Below are 22026 nucleotides of genomic sequence, written 5' to 3'. Positions count from 1 at the left end.
TTAGATACCTGCAATAAAGTATAAATACACTTAAAAAATCTTACCTTTTTCTGCATCAACCTGTGATATGAGGTGAGTTGATCCTCATGGAGCCTCTGAAGGAACACAGAGAGCCTTCAGGTGTCGGTGCTGCACTCAGACTGTTTTCTACCTGTTGCCAGGTGCCTTAAAGCCTCTGAGGAGGAGGAGGAGGAGGAGGAGGAGGAGGGGGGGTTGGAGCTGTTGGGAAATCATGATGAAGATCCCCCAGGGCCAATGAGATCTCATAACTAACGGTCTTATGCAATGATCAGCGCGTCGTTTGTTATATAAGAGCGGAAGGTCAGCCGCTCACAGCCGGCCGGGGACTTCCTCTGTCACCACAACAAAGTGGGTCATCACAGCAGGGGGTCTGCATCACTGTGAGCAGAGAGAAGGGGGTCCCTGACACTATATGAAAGGGGAGGCAGATTGATGGATGGGTTACAGATATTAGCAGTCACTTTGCAGAATTAGCTTGTTGAGTGTTCTGTGTGTCAACAATCAGCTTAAAGGAAACACTAACTCTGATTGGTTCCTGGTGTTTTGGTTCATCCTGTTATCTGATTTGTTCCCAGAATACCTGACTTTCACCATTCCAAAAATAAAATGTTTTGGGACTACAATAAAGAGTGATCCTAGTTAGATTCAAACACTACGCTCGACGTGGCGTCCCGGGATTTGCTCCAAAAACACATATTTACTCAGAAAATTGCGGTATTGCTTAACATCCAGATTTGTGTAACTGGTTCCCACTGCATGCTGGGTATCTCTTCAAATACTGTTACTATAGGCAATAACTTAAATTAAGAAATAAATAAATTACTATTAACAAAAGGCCTCAGGATGTAAGAAGCCAGAGGGTCCGTCACCAGGCTTTAAAATAAACTAATTTTAAACCGGCGGAGTCTCGTTTTTTTACAGGTTATTCAACCTTTATAAATGTTTTTAATTAAATGTTTTTATTTGAGGTCTGGGAGGCATTTTGTGAAACCTTCTGTGTATCAAACTTTTATATAAACAAAGATTTTTACTGATTAATCGATTGACATTGATTGAAAAGTGGTTGAAACTGAAATAAAAAAAATGAATACCTTTTTGTTAAACTAGTAAGTTTCTACCGATTGGTCAGAGCCGTTATTTGTGATATAATGAGAAACAGGCAGGGGGAAGTTATATAGAGGGTATCCAGTGGCGATCCTAGAGTCAGTGGGGGCCCTAGGCAAACATTCGTCGGGGGCCCCTCGGACCAGCTTTTCATCACCACGCACAGCCGTCAGTCTGGAGCGGAGCAAGGCAACACAACTTAAGATGAGAAGCAGCATTTTACGGCGCGCTATGCATGGGGCCGCCTCGAGGGGGTTTCGCGACATGTCGTTGCGGTAAATTAAAGGGTGTTTCATGTTGTCGTTGCTGTGGACCATCTTAAAATCTACCTTCTTTGGGGGGCCCCCTTCTGGTCCGGGGGCCCCAAGCAGTTGCCTGCCTTGCCTGTTCGCAAGGAGCGCCCCTGAGGGTATCCCATGTTTAACAAAAAAGATACAGCAACTGAGTGTGTGGAAGGTTTTTACACAAAACAAGCCTGCGAACATGGTGAAGAATAACTAAGTGTGTGTTCAGCTCCTCCTCGTCCTGATGTTGTGATATTGGGGGAAAGAAACACACACATGCCTCTGTATGGTTTTCTGCAAATGAATTCATACTTATTTATAATTCAGGTTCTATGTTTTCATTCGATTATAAGATAAAACATCATTGTTAATTGTATTGGAACTAATAACTAAATGTCAACTAGATCCAGATTTTAGTAAATAAAAAAAGGTTGTGGTTTCAGACATCAAATAATAAATACACATGTCCTGCAAATAAATCTTTTAAACAACAATATCGTTTGAGGGAAATTTGGGATATATGTGGTTTGAAGTTAATATATTTTACTCAAACACATGCCTACAAATAAAAAAGGAAAGCAGTCGCTTATTCTAAAAATGATCCAGGATAAAGAGAGTAATTTGATGTGCAACAGCGCCCTCTGCAGGACAGAAAATGGGCCTACAATCACATTAAACAGAACTTTATTGATTATAATGAAACGTACATTTTTAATCGAAGAAGTCACTTTACACCAAAGACTTTAAAAATGCTCCTTCTGAAAAGCTTGTGTGCAAAATATAATAACACACTAACATTTCAAATGTGGACAAGCTGTGTCATTAAAAAAAAGGCATAACTTGAATAATCTTAGACGACCCCTTTGCATGAAATAAAACGGATTTAAAGAGAATGGTAAAAAAGTAGAAACAACCATAACTTGAGATAAACTCTTTAAAAAGAGATCATTAAAAGGTTAATTTGATCCATTAGAAAGGCAGGTAGTGCTCGGATGTAATCATCGTAACAGTGTGACCTGACAGCTCATTTGCTATTAATGGCTTCTGGTAAAAAAAAAACTAAGCATATAACCTCCCATTTTAACTGTGGAGGTACAAGTTAGGGCTCCACAATGAATCGACATGTTGGATAAAGGCTGACAATGTGTTTAAATGTAATATTAAATAAAGTGTGTGCAGCTGCAGAGATATCCCGGCCAGTACATTGTAATCTACAAACTTAACAAATCATATATTCTTGGCAGAGACCCTCTTCACCAATCATCATTTTATAAAAATTACAAAAAAAGATCAATCCATCCAATATCCTGATTGTGATACCAGCCAAAATAATTGTTATTTTTCACCAAATTGTGCAGCCCTAACGCAAGTGAATACAATCATTTGGAAGCGAAAGCTGTGTTTGTTCAAGCGTTGCATATAGCCTGCACATGCTAACGTGCTAGCTGCTGCGTGTCACCGTGGTTTCAGCTGAAGTCTCGGTCGGACAGGATCACCGGGGCGATGAGCGTCCAGAGGAAGATGGCCAGGCCGAACCAGCTGGAGCCGATCTTCACCCACACCGAGGGCATGGTGCTCTTCATCGTCTCGTAGGCCGCGTCGGGCCTGGGGAACCAATCAGGGAGGAGGAGTCAGCAGTGGATCGAATTTAATCCATGCATTGTGGCTTGTTAGATGTAGCAGTCATCACATACAGAACATTAGGTACAACTAGTTCCTGAACAGTGTCCTTCACATGCTGATATCCAAGAGAGGGAGTTACAGTCACAAGATGGAGGAATAGAAAGCAGTATTCAATGTTTACTTCAGATTAGCGCCACGTCAGAAATGATCATGCTTGTCATATGTCTCTCTCCATAGAGGCTGAATCATCATGTTAATCACATAGCTATCATATGCCTCAAACAGTCCTGATGCTCTTCTAGGTAATCACACATCCTGTCATGGACCCAGCTACAGTTGGTATACCTTTGTTAGCATGTGCTACTCTGATATTGGAAGAGGAAATTCACTATTTTCCCAACATATGTAAATGTCTATGTCGGGAAAATCAAGTACAAAATTGTCCCGTAATGTTACAACCTGCCGACACAAGGCTCCCTCTGTGACGTAGGAAAATGTGTTGGGTATTTTTTTTCACCAGGAGTCAAATAGAGTGGTGCAGGAATGAGTCCTAAATGAGTCAGCATTTTATCACTTCCTGTCCCCTTCGTCTGGAAGTCAATGTTTATTTTTTGTAAAGGGTTGCTAGCCTGATATATGTCAGCAAATACCCCACTGGTGACTTTAAAAATGAGACGATAAGCCTTTAGCTTAGCGGTGGTGACGGGAAGTCATGTGAACATACTGTAGTTCCTTTATAGCCCAACATTAGCCGCCTTTAGCTTAGCGGTGGTGACGTGAAGTCATGTGACAGTGCTGTAGTTCCTCTATAGCCCAACATTAGCCTCCTTTAGCTTAGCGGTGGTGACGTGAAGTCATGTGACCGTGCTGTAGTTCCTTTATAGCCCAACATTAGCCTCCTTTAGCTTAGCGATGGTGACGGGAAGTCATGTGACCGTGCTGTAGTTCCTTTATAGCCCAACATTAGCTGCCTTTAGCTTAGCGGTGGTGACGGGAAGTCATGTGACAGTGCTGTAGTTCCTCTATAGCCCAACATTAGCCGCCTTTAGCTTAGCGGTGGTGACGGGAAGTCATGTGACCGTGCTGTAGTTCCTTTATAGCCTAATGTTAGCTTCTTAACTCAGAAATCTTAAAGTGGTGATAATATGTGGAGATTATTATATTTTATTTTCTAAAAAGGCCAAAATCCAATGGAAAAATCACATTATTTTTGTGGAGGGTGCGATGCTTACTTTCGCTTCGACCGGCAAAAATACGTCATCACTGCACCACTCTATGGTTTGTATCCACAGGAAACACTAATGCATTGTCTTTTTATTGAGATATAAAACATGTATTGCGGCAAAAACCGTAAAATAACCAGATATCTTTTTATAAGCAGAAGGATAAATAAAGGATACTTACATGTACCAGTTGGTGAGGGTCATCATGATGTAGAGCGAGGCGAGGCTGAGGCTCAAGTGGAAGAAGGAGTAGCTGTAGGTGACCGCTTCCTCCTCGTTGTCCACGCCGCGGTGCACCCCGTCCTCCCCAGTCTCATAACTGTCGCTCGTCAGACCCTGGACCTCCTCCGTCTGCATCAGCTTGTTCACTGCGGTGTTGTTGGAGGAGCGGATACTGAAAGAGCAAAGGATGTTGATTCAAAGGTTGCTATATTATACAGTTTTTCATCAATATATTACAGGTCTCAGATATATTCAAAACATGTCTCTGATTGGCTGAAACACCAAACAGATCATTACCCATAATCGCCTCTGTTTCAGCCCTGTTTCCAAAGTGCTGATTCTCTGTCTGTTACTTTGGATCAAAATAAGGAGCCCCTCCCCACGCCCCTCTGAGAGACATTTGGTTACAAAGAAGTTAATGGTGCTCTAGGAGGAGATTCAGGTGATAAGGGGGGGGGGGGGTGGGGGGTTACCTTGGTTGGTGATTGGCTAATGGTTACACAAGCCAACAAATCGTTATGACATCATAAAGTGGCCAAAATCTGATCAGCTCATTTCAGACAGGTTTTTATAGAAATGGATCAAAAAGAGAGAGAATCTTTGTTCCTGAAACTTTCAGAATCTCTTTCCACAGAGGGGACACATGTTGATGTAGAAGAGACATGAAGAAGAGGGGACACATGTTGATGTGGAAGAGACATGAAGAAGAGGGGACACATGTTGATGTAGAAGACACATGAAGAAGAGGGGACACATGTTGATGTGGAGGAGACATGAAGAAGAGGGGACACATGTTGATGTAGAAGAGACATGAAGAAGAGGGGAAACATGTTGATGTAGAAGAGACATGAAGAAGAGGGGACACATGTTGATGTAGAAGAGACATGAAGAAGAGGGGACACATGTTGATGTGGAGGAGACATGAAGAAGAGGGGATACATGTTGATGTAGAAGAGACATGGAGAAGAGGGGACACATGTTGATGTAGAAGAGACATGAAGAAGAGGGGACACATGTTGATGTAGAGGAGACATGAAGAAGAGGGGACACATGTTGATGTAGAAGAGACATGAAGAAGAGGGGACACATGTTGATGTAGAAGAGACATGAAGAAGAGGGGACACGTGTTGATGTAGAAGAGACATGAAGAAGAGGGGACACATGTTGATGTAGAAGAGACATGAAGAAGAGGGGACACATGTTGATGTAGAGGAGACATGAAGAAGAGGGGACACATGTTGATGTAGAGGAGACATGAAGAAGAGGGGACACATGTTGATGTAGAAGAGACATGAAGAAGAGGGGACACATGGTGATGTAGAAGAGACATGGAGAAGAGGGGACACATGTTGATGTAGAGGAGACATGAAGAAGAGGGGACACATGTTGATGTAGAGGAGACATGAAGAAGAGGGGACACATGTTGATGTAGAAGAGACATGAAGAAGAGGGGACACGTGTTGATGTAGAAGAGACATGAAGAAGAGGGGACACATGTTGATGTAGAAGAGACATGAAGAAGAGGGGACACATGTTGATGTAGAAGAGACATGAAGAAGAGGGGACACATGTTGATGTAGAAGAGACATGAAGAAGAGGGGACACATGTTGATGTAGAAGAGACATGAAGAGGAGGGGACACATGTTGATGTAGAAGAGACATGAAGAAGAGGGGACACATGTTGATGTAGAAGAGACATGAAGAAGAGGGGACACATGGTGATGTAGAAGAGACATGAAGAAGAGAGGACACATGTTGATGTAGAAGAGACATGAGGAAGAGGGGACACATGTTGATGTAGAAGAGACATGAAGAAGAGGGGACACATGTTGATGTAGAAGAGACATGAAGAAGAGGGGACACATGTTGATGTAGAAGAGACATGGAGAAGAGGGGACACATGTTGATGTAGAAGAGACATGGAGAAGAGGGGACACATGTTGATGTAGAAGAGACATGAAGAAGAGGGGACACATGTTGATGTAGAAGAGACATGAAGAAGAGGATTTTGCATAATAGGTGATCTTTAAAGTGAAGTAAACAACGTGGTCTTTCTTACTGTGCATGATGATGACTTCTTTTAATTGTGAGAGTGTTGACTCGTGGTTCTTATTTATACTGGAGGAGGTTTGGTTGAATGGAGTTTGAATGCATATTTTTTGTTCTCCCATTACTACGTGATAGAGGTGGCCTCCAGACAACACATACAAAACAAGCACTGAAAAGCTGCAGACGTTTTTAGTACTTTTACTGTTGGAATGTTTCCAAAATCTGGGTTTTAAATCATGCAGAACTCCAAAAACACTATTTTAATACTTAAAACAAAAACAAAAAACAGAATAAACGTATATTTTCGCAGCGGTCTCCTTTATAACTCTCATTTAATGTTCAAGCAACACGACGAACTGACAAAACCAGCACTGCTTTTTCCAACCCTCACTGATGTTTCAATCGTTGTTTTACGGACGAAAAAAAAACAAATAGTGAGATTTCAAACAGTGTCGTAAGAGCATTGTAAAAATGTCTTCTTATAAAAAGGCGCATTGGGACCACGTGGAGCCTGCAAACCACAGCATTTAGAGGAACATACCTGGCGTAGAGAGTACATGAAAGGAAGATGACAAGCCCCACGACGCCCTGGGCGTCCCACCATTGGACGGAGCCGGGAGCCGTGGTGGGGGCCGGGCCTGGAGCTGGAGTCGCCAGAGGGTCCGTCACCAGGCTGAGCAGACTGGGGTTACAGTTACGGTCTGCAGCGGAAACACAAAGACAAATATTACAACTACTGTCAAAGCTGCAGGGGCTGGGTGAGTGGTGCCGGAATAACTCTTAAACCCTGAAATTAGTCAGCATTTTATCACTTCCTGTCCCCTGGTCTGGTAGAAATTGTTAGTGTTTTTGGTTGTTAGCCTGAAATAAGGTCTGTGGTTCACACAAGGTGAAGAGATTTTTATTCTACACCATAAAATACGTCATAAAAAGGTGAATTTAAAAACAATGGTTTCCAACAAGTGTCATCACGCCCAACATTAGCCGCCTTTAGCTTAGCGGTGGTGACGTGAAGTCATGTGACCGTGCTGTAGTTCCTTTATAGCCTAACATTAGCCGCCTTTAGCTTAGCGGTGGTGACGTGAGGTCATGTGACCGTGCTGTAGTTCCTTTATAGCCTAACATTAGCCGCCTTTAGCTTAGCGGTGGTGACGTGAAGTCATGTGACCGTGCTGTAGTTCCTCTATAGCCCAACATTAGCCACCTTTAGCTTAGCGGTGGTGACGTGAGGTCATGTGACCGTGCTGTAGTTCCTTTATAGCCTAACATTAGCCGCCTTTAGCTTAGCGGTGGTGACGTGAAGTCATGTGACCGTGCTGTAGTTCCTCTATAGCCCAACATTAGCCACCTTTAGCTTAGCGGTGGTGACGTGAAGTCATGTGACCATGCTGTAGTTCCTTTATAGCCTAACATTAGCCACCTTTAGCTTAGCGGTGGTGACGTGAAGTCATGTGACCGTGCTGTAGTTCCTTTATAGCCTAACATTAGCCACCTTTAGCTTAGCGGTGGTGACGTGAGGTCATGTGACCGTGCTGTAGTTCCTTTATAGCCTAACGCTAGCTTTTTACTTCAGAAATCTTAAAGTGGTGTTAATAAGTGGAGATTTTCCTACTGAACAAAACGTGTAAGTATCATAAACGTTTATTTGCCGCAAAGATTCTTTTCTGCAATATACCAAAATATGGAAACATCCTATCGTCTTTTTTTCTTGCTCTATAACTTCTGAGGTTTCCTACAGAAATAGCTCCTCGCTGCCCCGCTCTCTAACAGGCTGTGGGGACGTACTGGGGTTGTTGCTCATGGCCGACCAGGTGATGTACATGGTGTAGAGCGAGATGAAGGAGGCCTGCAGCAGGCCGGAGCTGGGCTGAGCGTCCTGTGGAGACATGAGGGAATACATCAGAGTGCAACTAAAACAAAACTCTGTTCATAGAGAGCCACAGTGACGCGTCCTAAAACCCGGAAGCAAACTCCTTCCGGTTCCTTCGACAAAAACCAATGCAATTTCTCCATAGGATTTCAACATGTCTACCCTACTTTTATAATTTTAGGGAAATTGCAATGGTTTTTTGTCGAGGGAACCGGAAGTGGTAAAATGCTAACTTACTTCCGGGTCACTGTGGCACTCTATTGTTTAAATTACTTCCTGAGATGCAGGTGAGAAAAAAGTAAATGGTGATCATTTTCTAAGTTTTATTTCCTTTCTCATTTGACTCATGAACCAGTGATGGGAAAATAGTGATTGAGCTCATTCAAAGATACAGAAGTGTGCATGACACACCACTAAAATGACCACAAATGAAAAAGATACGTCGAGTTTCTGCTCTAAGATCCAACGGGACAGAAAGCAGCCCCCCAGATCTCTTGTGTAATACTGTTGGTGCTTCTACAAGAAAGACAGGATCTAAAAGTGTCCTTGTTATGAAGTGACAGGCAGTCAGTGGTGTATGTAGGGGGCAGGTTATGCAACGCCTTGTAAATGATTAAAAGCACTTTGAAATCAGTGATAGAGGTATGGCATTAAACACGGAGGGAACAAAATACCATCATTGGAGGCATTAAGTCTAGTCTCTTATTACCTGGACTTTGGGCAAGATGGACACGACGGACACGATGATGCAGAAGATGAAGTTGAGGCTGATGAAGACTTTGTGCTCCGTGCAGTCGTCGGGTTTGGTGTAATAAACGTAGAAAACCACGACGGCGCTGAACGCCAGGGCGTAGAAGATGGCGGTGAACGTGAGCAGAGCTGCGGAAAACATCAGTAAACAATCACATGAGGGCTGACTCATATCGGGTTCATCCTAATACTATCTACGCCGGGATCCTGAGTCGTGGCTGAACCTGTCTCTGCGGTCCTGTGTCCTGGATCCTCTATCCTGAGTCCTATTTGAGTCGTGGACTTCGAGTGGTGGCTGAACCTGTCTCTGCGGTCCTGCCTCACTCTCATCACACTACTTCCCTGATGGCTCCCACCGGATTGCTGACATCCTCGTGGATTCATCTTCTTATTATACACACATGCATTTCCAAACATTTGGTCTACCTACGCTGTAAAATGTATTATCTCTTTGATTTACACACGGCATCTATTGCACGTCTGTCCGTCCTGGGAGAGGGATCCCTCCTCTGTTGCTCTCCCTGAGGTTTCTCCCATGTTCCCCTTTAAACTGTGGGGTTTTCTCTGGAAGTTTTTCCTTGTACGATGTGAGGGTCTAAGGACAGAGGGTCTAAGGACAGAGGGTCTAAGGACAGAGGGTCTAAGGACAGAGGGTGTCGTATTGTCATACTGATATTCTGTACAAACTGTGAAGTCCACTGAGACAAATGTAATATTTGTGATATTGGGCTATATAAATAAACATTGATTGGTTGATTGATTGATTGATTGATTGATTGATTGATTGATTGATTGATTGATTATTACTCGACCAATATTAATGTAATATTTGCAAAGAAACATTGCATTGTTCATGATTTGAGTGATTTATTGTTGAATTGTTTAAATAAAAATACAAATAAAAAAATAAAAAAATAAAAAATGATAATATGAAACCCTGCCATGTGAGAAATTGAGTGAGAAAGCTATTTTTTATTTATGAAAACTGACATGAATACGTTGACCTACAGGGATTGCCTGGGGCGGCGTTGGCTGAACGGGGAAATGAGGCGTATACCATCACAGGGTCAGTGGTTTGAAGCGTCTTGTGGGAAGATATCTCAAATTGCTTTGATAAGCACGTCTATGATAAGTGTCTGTACGTCGTTTCGGAGCGTCAGCTAAACATCACGTAGTGGAATGATCACCATCGGGAAAACTCACTTGTAAACGTGCAATTTAAAGGTTTATTTGAGTTCATTCTGGATAAATACCTGCGTACCAGAACTTGGAGTTCCCTTCTTCGGCCTTCAGAAGCCAGGACTGGTTCCAGGAGTGAGCAAAGTCCACGAGGAGGATGAGCTGCACCACGATGAAGAAGAAGGAGCCCACCATGCCGAAGTAATACCACACTGAGGGGGGGCAGAAAGAGATTAACAGGGTTTATTCATCAGGTAATTAGACTAGGATAGATCATTTACAGTGATACACCATAGAGCAGGAGAGTGTAGGTCATCATTTATCAGATCTAGTTGTAACATAACATGATGATTTAGCCAATTAACAAAAGAAACAATCTTCCCCATTTCCATGAATCACATTGAGGTTAGAGGCGGTCATTTAGGAGCAACATCAATGAGCTACAATGGGAGGTTGACCCGCGACGTATGCAAATGTTAAACCGGAGTTGTTGTCTGGAAATGACCTGTTCTTTGTATTTAACTTTATCAACACAAGCTTTTTTTTTTTTTTAATAACAAAAACTTATTTTCATTTAGCAAAAGAAAAAGACGTAAACCTAACAATTAAAGGAACGTTTTAAATCACAGATTTTCGATAAAGAAAAGTAAGCAAAAAGTCTATTTGGATAATCACAGACATCTAGAGTAAACATGGTTCAAAAACTCAAACTAAAAATGTACCTGAGAATCCTTTGCAATAAAAGCTTAAGCCAATTAAAAAATGATGTTATGAAGAATTAACTTAATACAAAACAGAAATAAAATAAATACATGTTGTTAATAAATACACTACCTGTGTTAAAGATGCCGTCGGGGATGAAGAACGCTCCCACGGTGATTCCCACCAGGATCAGGAACTTGAAGAACCAGAAACTGAGAGACAAGAGGAGAAGTTATTCCAGGTGTGTTCCTACTCTCTGATTATAGACTGAGTCACGTGTGTGTGTGTGTGTGTGTGTGTGTGTGTGTGTGTGTGTGTGTGTGTGTGTGTGCGTGTGTGCGTGCGTGTGTGACTTTTGGACTAGTGAATCGTGACTATTGTTTCCCCATGTCTTCATCATCCTCATATTTTAAAGGTTATATGTAAGGGATAATGTGCATAACGCGGTCAATATGGGGAAAAGAACACCGATAGGCTGATCAGGAGCCCGACGCGGAGCGGAGGGATCTAGATCGGCATGAAGGTGTTCTTATCCCCATAATGACCAAGTCGCTGCACATTATCCCGCTTATCAAACGGCCACATTCTCAACAAAGTAACGTTGTGACTCCCAATATTAATTGAAATGCTTTTGTGGATTTAGAAAATTATTTTATTGATTTAAAAAATAGTTGTATGTATTGATTTAAATTGACATGCATCCGCTAAGAAAGATAGTCCGTTGTTACCGTTTGAACTACGTACCAACGGCAGGAACTGCTTCAATAGCGTTTTTGAGGAGCTTTTTGATTACAGATTTGAAAACATCGCTGCTTGCTTTAAAAGTAGCACAATTCATTATGTCAAACCTTGGAAAGTATCTAGATATCCCTGCCCTAATGCCAAAGGAACTGCACACTGAATATGTGTCGCTGTTTGATGTCTATGTCTGGACCGCTGCGTAAAAGGGAGGGTTTCTGCCCCGTTACTTCTCCACTGTTTAATGTCGCTCTTGTCTTGTCAGACAATGCATGCAGTTTGCTTTTCGGTCAAACTGTATACAGTTCAATAAATCCTTGACAGCGGTCTGTCTGTTCTGGATTAACAACGTGTCACGTGTTCTGAATTGACCAATCAGAATCGAGTATTCAACTAAACCACGTAATAACTTCTTATAACAACCAACCAGAGCCGATAATCCGGCTGACAGTGACATCATGAGAACAGCTGATGTTAACAGCGTGCGTTCACATGGAGCTGACAGCGTATTGTCCGCTCCTTGATGGCAGTTCTTAGTTTTATATTATTTATCCACAGACCCATTTTGGATGGCTCCTCGAGGGTCCTTGCTGCTGCGCACTCGGAGCATGATGATGGAGAAGAGGAAGAAGAAGCAGGTCATGGCGAAGCACATGCGGTACACGGACTTGTAACCCACGATGATGTCACAGTTCACCTTGTTCTCTATGCCCGGGATAGAGGAGCCTCCGAGACAGAAACCTGGAATCTGAGGGAACAACACACGTTACTTTACTCTCCTTTAAAAATCCCCTATCATACTGTTTTCATCAATATATTATAGGTCTCAGATATATACAAACATGTCTCTGAAGTGTTTGGCTCCAAACACCAAACAGATCATTGAAGCATTACCCATAATCCCCTCTGTTTCAGCCCTGTTTCCAAAGTGCTGATTCTCTGTCTGTTACTTTAGGTGAAAATAAGGAGCCCCTCCCCACGCCCCTCTGAGAGAGATTTGGTTACAACGAACTCAATGGTGCTCTAGGAGGAGATTCAGGTGATAAGGGGGGGGGGGGGGTTACCTTGGTTGCTGATTGGCTAATGGTTACACAAGACAAAACATCGTTATGACATCATAAAGTGGATGAGGACAAAAAGTGAGTGAAAAAGCAAAGGCTGCGGTTCCTTTTCAACAGTTGTTTCTGCAATGTGTTACTTCCTGTTTTTAGTAAGTTAAGTTTATCAATAAAACCAGAGGTGGGAAGTAACTAAGTACATTTACTTAAGTACTGAACTTAAGTACAATTTTGAGGTACTTTACTTGAGTATTTCCATTTTCTGCTACTTTTACTCCACTACAGTTCAGAGGTAAATGGTGTACTTTTCCTCCACTACATGTATGTAATACCTTTAGTTACTTTACAGATGTGGATGAATGATGTGAAGTATAATCAAGTGTTAAATCAGACTTTAGTTCCACCTGGAGTAAATCCACCAGCTACCCTGCAGTATACAAAGTCATTCAAACTAGCTGCACCTTTACCAGCTTTGAGAACACTTTCATGATCAATCATTATAAAACATATCATATCTATTATTCTGAAATGGACCAATCTGCACAATGGCTACTTTCACTATATTTTGATGAGAATACTTTTCTACTTTCACTTGAGTAACATTTTGAATGCAGGACTTTTACTGTAACAGAGTATTCCTACACTCTGGTACTTCTACTTTTGCTCAAGTACCAGATCTGAGTACTTCAATCTTGTACTTGAGTTAAACTAGAAATACTCAGATCTTGTACTTGAGTAAATGTAGGAGTACACCTCTGATTAAAACACACAAACTCAACATACAAACGCACACAATTAACAAAACTGCATTTGAAAGTAACTTAAGTAGATTGTTCTTCCACTGGTGAGCAGTCCATTAAAACATCATGACGTCTATAAAGTCAAATCAGTACACATAGTAGGCAGTGTAATTATAAAGTGACTGAAGCAGCATCCAGTAATAATGGATATTGGAGGACTGACGGCCTCCAGCTGCTCTGCAGGGTCTCTGTTGCTGGGTTACAGCCTTAAGAGACTCATTATTTCCCTTTTTTAATTGGAGATGACGTGAGGGTTGAGACGATATTAAAAGATACTCTGGTGTTACATTAACGCACATCCTGTGACATCTGTGTTCCTCTTTATACTCCTGACTGTAAACCTTTGCACCTTACTTTGCACAATACTACCAAAACTAAAGCCAAGTACAGCACTCGAGTAAATGTACTTAGTTATTTTACACCACTGGCTCTAACACTTCAGGTATACTCAGGGTTCATGCACTTTTTCACCAATGATTTTCAATGACTTCTCCAGGACCTTTACCTCATTTTCCATGACCAGTAAAATGACTCTTTCTCAGCGTACCACTGAAAATGGTTTATTTTAACATGGAACAGGAAAATAAGGTCTGCATATGAAACATGTTGTGCCTATCTAAAACAAATCAAATAGGTTTACTAGCTTCTACAGGCTAAAGCAACTCAAATCTCTCACCAGCAAAACACCTCGACAGTTAAATGCCATTTTACGTTTCATTACTATACGATACAGTATTTATTATCATTATAGTAGGGGTGCACCGAATGGGAAATTCTTGGCCGAAACCGATACCGAAAATAGGAAACAGTTGGCCGAAAACCGAATGCCGAAAGGCCGAAAATGATTAATAGAAATATATAGAAATATATATATAGAAATATATATATATAGAAATATATATATATAATGTATACATTTTTTACCAATGTTGTTCAGCTACCTGATTATGGAAAAAGACATGATTATGGCAAAACTTGACTTAAATAATAATCACTATTATGGGTCCATAAAACATTTATTCAGCACTTTTGAATGCATACGGTATATTCATTCCAAGTCAAGTGCATTTTCTTTTCTCTGTAGGATAACTAGAACAAAGTGCATTCAGAACAAAGCCAAGGTGCTTTAAAACTACATAAACATCTAGGCCAGTAGGCCTACAACAAAATAGTGTAAATAAAGACTGTAACAGCCAGGCCTTCAACAACAACAAATGCACCTATACGTTTGGTAAGCTAACGTCTTGTTGTGATGACGTAATCAAAACGCGGCGACAAGCACGGCGCGCGACCATGCTCGCGGCTGGCTCACAGCCAACATGTCTGCCGCTTGGAGATATTTAAAAATATCAGAGAGAGAGGCGCGGATTGTGATTTGTAAAACGTGTTCAGCTGACATTTCTCGAGGGGGTGTAACTGCAAAGACTTTCACCACTTCGGGATTACTCCACCACTTGAAATCAAAACACCCGGACAAATATGCGGAGTATGATCAACGTAACCCTGTTCTCTGACATTCTGTGATATTTTTTCGCCCGAAAGCCGAAAGGGCCTTTTTAACCATTTTCGGCCGATAATTTTCGGTGGCCGAATATTCGGTGCATCCCTACATTATAGTATTACTATTTCGGCGATTAGCTAAAATATAAATTAGATTTGATGCAACTTTAATTAAATTTCCATGACTTTTTCTAAACTCTGGGGAAAATATGGTTTTCCATAACTTTTCCAGGGCCTTGAATTAGCATTTTGAAGTTCCATGACTTTTCCAGGTTTTTAATGACTGTAAGAACCCTGGATACTATATATATTTTTCTCACCAAGATTTGGTATATTGTTATTTTATCATTTTATATTTCTTCTAAATCGTGTGGCGCAGTGGATAGAGCCTTGGTGTTGGGAACAGGGGGTCACAGGTTCAAACCCCACTGCAGTCAGCATGTCAATGTGTCCCTGAGACACTTCACCCCAAATTGCTCCTGTGGGGATTGCCCACAGTATTGAGTTTGTTAGTCGCTTTGGATAAAAGCGTCTAACCAGTGACATGTAATGTAAATGTTATTTAAACAGTCTTTATGATTGTTCTATATTTTCTCTTATGTCAAACTACATACTTGTACAAAAGAAAAACTGTCTGTGTACTTTTAATAAAAGTAGATGGACACCACATGTATATTGATATTGATAATATGAGAAAATCAGGCAATACAAATAATTTGAATGAAAATGTATTTTATTTAAATAGTTAAAATCTGAATCAGACTACTTTATTTATCCCGGTGGAAAATGTTCTTTTGAGAGGTTTATTAGGATAAAATAAATTAGATTAAACTTTATAAAAAATGAGAAAGTATTTTTATAAAATAGGTTGAAAAAAATGGATTCAAATATTATAAAAACATACTATTTTAAAGTGAAATTCCCAATAAAGATAACATTAATTTAAATTAAATAATATTATTTATAGAAATGTCCAATACGGATAAAAAACCATAAGAAATGAATTAAAAAAAATTCCTATGTAATAAAATAGAATACAAATTGTAATATAACAATGAGAAGTTAAATTAAAACTACATACATGTCAAATGGAATAAAATAAAACAGAATACAAGATGAATTTGTCCGACTGTGTTTTTATACTATGTGAAGCCCTGCTTTGCAATGAACCTGATTCTCATGAAGTCCTTTAAAAGGTGCCTCCTGCAGCAGTGTTACGTTCGTCAAAGAAAACTATGAGGAAAATGTTCGTCAACAACCTTTTTTACATGACTAAGACGAGACGATGACGAGCCAAAAATAGACGAAATGTATATTTAGTTTTCGTTGACAAGACGAGACGGGACTAAGGCGTTAATGGTGGACTATCGGACATTCAAAATGCAGGATATTTTCTCCCAATTGTCCGTCTTGTCTGTCAAAATGCATCCCTGTCATTGTTTGAATTAGTTGGGAATCTGGGAGTCTGCACACGTCACTCAAGTAAAGTGTTAAGAGAGTGAAATGTTGCTATACGCAATGTCAACACTTGATACTGTCACCCTGATTCCAATTTCAGATACCTGTATTTGCCTAATTGAATTGGTTTCAAGAGAGAAAACATTTTGACTAAAAGTTGACTAGTCCTGCAGCAGCACAGTGTGGAGCATTGACTCTGAGTTACCTGCTTCAGGTGGTCCTCCATGCCCGGCAGGATCATGATGATGGACACCAGCGTGCCGAGCACCAGCAGGAAGGAGAAGGCCAGCCGGGTGATGGTGGAGTTAAAGGCTGACGGGCAGCAGGAGGACAGCAGGCAGGAGGCGGAGCCACACAGACACGACGCCTGCAGGGAGACGAGGCACGGTTATTCATATTATAACAACAATAATGAACACAATGTGGACAATATCGGTTTTTTTAATGCACATATTTTTATATTTTATTCCATTCTATTTCAATGTAAATACTGTAAATTCTCCCTCTCCTGCACAAGAAGTACGGTGATTTAGGCAGGCAGGAATCAGGCCTCCTGCATGATTCAGAAACTGAGGCGGAGATCAGCCACCCGTCACTAAACACGAGCGCAGCAAAGCACCGGAGTAAACCATGCAGCCGTGACCAGATAAAGCCAGTTTCCATGTTTAAGACTCGTCTGGGCAACAAACAGTTCTTACAAATAACTCAGTAAGAGGAAAACGTCATAAACACCAGAGCAAAACTGCCCTCATAAAGGCTCCAAAATGTCTGTGTCAAAAACTGTAATGAAACTAAATATTATTATTATTTTACACTTTGACTTTCAATTAACTCCAGTCCAGATTACAACTACCAAATACTTTTTGATTTGTAACCCTTTAATGCCAGTTTGTGTACATATTGTCTGATTTAAGTTTTGATTATATTTCACATCATTAATCAAAATCTGTAAAACAACTAAAAGGTGTTAAAGTGGAGTAGAAGTACAAAGTAACAACAAATTGAAAGACTCAAGTAAAGTACAAGTACCTCAAATGTGTACTTGTACAGTACTAGAGTAACAGCCTTTAAATGATAGTTTGTGTACATAATCCCACTATTGTTTACAACATGAAAAAACACATATTTAAAAATTGTACTACTTCTGCTTTTATTCTTTCTTCAGTCTGGGATATTTTACTGATGAGCAAGAGCATCTATTTCAAAGACATAATACAGTAACCATGTCAAATAGGGCAAATTAGCTTAATCTAGTGGAAAATAGAAAAAAGGAGGCTCTATATTTAAAGACTGATGTCATACAAATGAAAGCATCTATGGAGAAATGGCTGTGGGGTCAAAGGTGTGTACTTAATGTGTTTCAATGGGGAGGTGTGTGTCTGTCTCAAAGCAAGACATACACAATATGTTGTTGTAACAGCAGTATCTAAAAAGCCAGAACAAATTAAATCCCCTTTCTATTTGGGACGTGGTAATAGCCTTGTATTTGTTTACAATGTTCTTTTATCTTAATCATGCATTTTAGGATTGGAAGTTGGATAAGCAGCCGTTTGAGCTTTCAGATAATATTGTATTTGAGGTCAAATCCCCTGACACATTTCACATGTAGTCTAGTGGGAATCTATGTTGTATATAATGAAAAGTGTCAAAGTCCAAAAGGGATAAATACCGAAGAAAAGGGTTAAATAGAAATAGCACGAATGGTTATCATAGAAACGACAAGGAGAGAAAAACAAAACAGTGACGCCCTAAGAGACTGAAACACGGAAGCTGTGGCTTTTTAAGAAACATCTTACAAATCCAACAAAAACTGTAAATGTATCTATATTATTAATTGACTTCAGTCATAATACACATTAAAAGCAGAATGACACTATGAGTTAGTAACCGTAAATAAAATAAACAAAGACGCACATGTTCACTCGTCTAACTCCATTCACAAATCTGGCAATTCAACACTAAATTCACGTTATTTTGAATAAAAACAAATTTTAAGTTGGTAAATGTTAGTTTAAGTTGGGTATAATGTTTAACTTTATACATCGGCACATGTTTGTCATCTTTAATTAGATGTTTAGGTTACTTATTTTCACCATATATCCCATGAGGGTTGCTCAGCAGCGTATGAAGCCAGAAACAGAGCGACTGTAGATTAAAAAAGTAGCCAGATGTGGGCCGATAGAGTATGCGCAGTTGAGTTTCCCTTAAACCACGTCTCCGACCTCCCGCTCTCGGCTCATTCAAATGAATGGAGATGTACAATAACACTGGATTCAGCTTTTAGTGCATGTTTACACCTTTAAGACCATAATGATTTAAATAAGGCCTTTACAAGTGTTCGTGCTGGGAAGTTAATTAAGCTCCAAAAAAAGTACACGCCGATTTACAGACGTCTCTTTGCCCAATGTAAGTCAATGGAGAAAAGTATTCTTGAGCCAGAATGACGTCATGGGACGTGTAGTACCACCGTTTGGCCACTACGTCCATTCAAAAAAATCGGCTTCAACGGTCGGAGAAACGACTACATTACTAAATAATGTAACGTAACTTATTTGGTTCCGTGTTTTACAATATACGCCTTTTTTAACTAGAAACAGGTATTCATAGTACTTATAATGTTAAATAATATGTCTACAGATACTGGGGTAGTAACATATTTAAGACTTGTTTATATCGTTTGTCACATGACTTTCTGTAGATCTTTATCTGTTTTCCTTTGCAAACAACGCGTACTTAAAATAGTCAAGAAACCGTAACAATACAAAGCCTACATACATCGTGTAACAACAACACAAAAGTTAAATGTTTACTTACACAACTGGCGAGGGATCCTATTGCCAAACAAGCCCCCATGTTGATTTAATCCACAAATATAGTTATACAGATGAAAAGCGTGAAATGTTGAAAAAGTTCAGGAAGAAACCGAAACTGTATAAAGTCAAGTTAGTGATGTCTTGCTTCTTTAAAGAAACCGACGGATATCCGTTAAGCCTCTTCAAAATAAAAGCATGCAGTCACGTGAAGCCTACACATAAGCTATACATTACATCGTGTGCATGTTGGAAGTAAATCTTGGCAGCATATATCTATAGTATTCTATACATAACACGAATTGGTGCAATATTAGAAGTTGTGTTACATTTAACACAAGTTCTAATAATACATTAAAATTATTGTATATTTATTTGATTCTTCATATCTCAATATAATGTTGTTAAAGGTCCCCTATTATACTGTTTTTCATCAATATAGTATAGGTCTCAGATATATACAAACATGTCTCTGAGTGTTTGGTTCCAAATACCAAACAGATCATTGCAGCATCCCATAATCCCCTCTGTTTCAGCCCTGTTTCAAAAGTGCTGATTTGGTTAAAAAGAGCACAATAGGTGCGTTCACACCGGAGTACTTTTCACTGTACTTTTCCCGTTTAGTTCTGTTAGTACCCCTTATTTTGCGTTCACACCAAAAAGAGTACTTAGTGCCGAGGACTTTTACCCCCATTTGTAATGCCTGCTAGAGAGGTGGTACTATCCTGGGGGGAAAAAAGTACCAATTTCTGATTGGCTGGGCGAATTGCAAACCACGCCCCGTAAAACTCTTGAAAAGTTTTGTGAAGCCGCCATTGTATTTGTTGGCATTAGCATTATTAGCATTAGCCCCACGCACCAACGGAGAGAGACTAATTTATGGCAACACAAAAGAAAACATGGGAGCGGTGGAGTGATGAGGAGGTGTTGGCGTTCTGGCAATTTACCCGGAAGGCTTCAGTAGAAGCTGCTGGGTCTCCCCAACTCCGGGGACTTCCGGCCGGGGACTTCGGGTGGCAGTATACGCCGTGAAGTTGTTCACGGCCTGCCAGTAAACCCAAAGCAGAAGAAGACGAAGTGACGTCAGCGGCTCATTTGCGTAATCTTCCCTCAGGGAACTTATTCCGATGTGAACACGATCTGTACTTAGTTCCATGGGGGTACTAAGTGCCGGCACTAAGTACGGCAAAGTACTTGGTGTGAAAGCGGTTTTCATATAAATGGATCAGGACCATTATAATTTTCTTTTTTTCTAAATGTATTTTTCTTGTTCACACATTTGTAATAGTTTATTTTCATATTCTATATAAACTTGTGTATTATCGTATTTTATATTGCATTTGACTGTGTTCATAGTATTGGCCAATACACAATAGAGACACACACACAGAGACACACACAAAGAGACACACAGAGACACACACACACAGGGGCACGCGCACACACAGAGACAAACAGAAACACACACACACACACACACACACATACACACACACACACACACACACACACACACACACACACACACACACACACACACACACACACACACACACACACAACAGAGTCACACACAACAGACACACACACACACACACACACACACACACACACACACACACACACACACACACACACACACACACACACACACACACACATGAATTAGAACATATTTCTATATTGTTTTATTGAAGTAATGGAGAACAACAGCCCACAGGCCATTTCAAAGTAATGTCCTAAGAGCAGATAGGAAAGCATACTGATTAAGTTAGCAAACAGTAAGTATTGAGGTCTGATGATGAAGGTTATTGAGTTTAAAACCACAGGAGGTGAAATCTCCATCTGTTTGAGTCTGACCTTCAGAGGTACATAACAGTGAAGGTGTTCACCTGTGAATAATATGTGCAAAGATAAAGCTCCAGCACACCTTATTCTTCCTTGTCATATCCTCATACGAAAGCAGAATGATAGTGTACACATTAATGCACCTGAATGAGCAGTTTAATTCATTTGATGCTGATCACATAATAGATTAATTGCAATAAAACCTGTTGATTGAACCCATTACAGCCTCTGCTTTCTATGGCTATTTAAGGAGGGAGTATCTACAAGACAACTAGACAAGTGCGTTAATTTATCATCTGTGTTACAACAATGAGATAAGGAAAGGTAAAGTAGATCGTCCTTATAATTTAGGACTGAGGAAAAATTACTGAGTGATTTGATAATATCATTAAACAGGAGAAAAAACCATACAGGTTTTACAATGTGAATGTGTAGAGACAGACAGTGCACCCCTTACTAAAAATACAATGGTACAAACCTTTGAGCAGCAGCAGCAACACAAAACAGCCGGAGTTACACCGGAAACTATATCATCAGGTTTTCAAAATAAAACTAATATGACTAAAAAATGACGAGCCATTCGCAATTACTGCTACAACTTCGAGATAATAATAAATAATAATAATAGTAATGATAATGATAATTAAATTGCCCCATTATAAGACTACAACATATAAAATATTGTAAGTGAATTAGTGAAACTATTACATTTGTAACATTATTTTACCAAGGTTATTGTTATTAGTATCGCATACCTTAGTATGTTTATCCTCTTTTATCTTTCAT

At 40.2% G+C, this 22026-nt stretch overlaps 1 protein-coding gene across 2 annotated transcripts; it reads right to left on the bottom strand.

Annotated features, from left to right (window-relative positions):
• Positions 1-2076: 2076 nt before the first annotated feature.
• serinc2 (serine incorporator 2) lies at positions 2077-19557 on the bottom strand. 2 transcript variants are annotated; one of them, XR_013803607.1, is made up of 11 exons: positions 19397-19557; positions 16788-16949; positions 12327-12514; positions 11161-11240; positions 10401-10538; positions 9107-9276; positions 8313-8403; positions 7069-7228; positions 4437-4649; positions 2506-3014; positions 2077-2468 (listed from the first exon to the last, which is right to left on the bottom strand). XR_013803607.1 is itself a non-coding variant. In XM_079656148.1 (10 exons), the coding sequence occupies exons 1-10, from the start codon at positions 19433-19435 to the stop codon at positions 2876-2878; spliced, it is 1380 nt and encodes a 459-aa protein (XP_079512274.1). In that variant the 5' UTR covers positions 19436-19557; the 3' UTR covers positions 2077-2875. The 2 variants fall into 2 exon arrangements, 1 of the variants encoding a protein (XP_079512274.1); XM_079656148.1 differs by having other exon boundaries at positions 2077-3014.
• Between the last annotated feature and the right edge of the window lie 2469 nt (positions 19558-22026).

The sequence above is a fragment of the Notothenia rossii genome, assembly GCF_949606895.1.
Source record: "Notothenia rossii genome assembly, chromosome: 10".
Classification (NCBI taxonomy): Eukaryota; Metazoa; Chordata; class Actinopteri; order Perciformes; family Nototheniidae; genus Notothenia; species Notothenia rossii.
The sequence above is the reverse complement of the archived record's forward strand: the minus strand, read 5'-3'. Positions and strand labels throughout refer to the sequence as shown.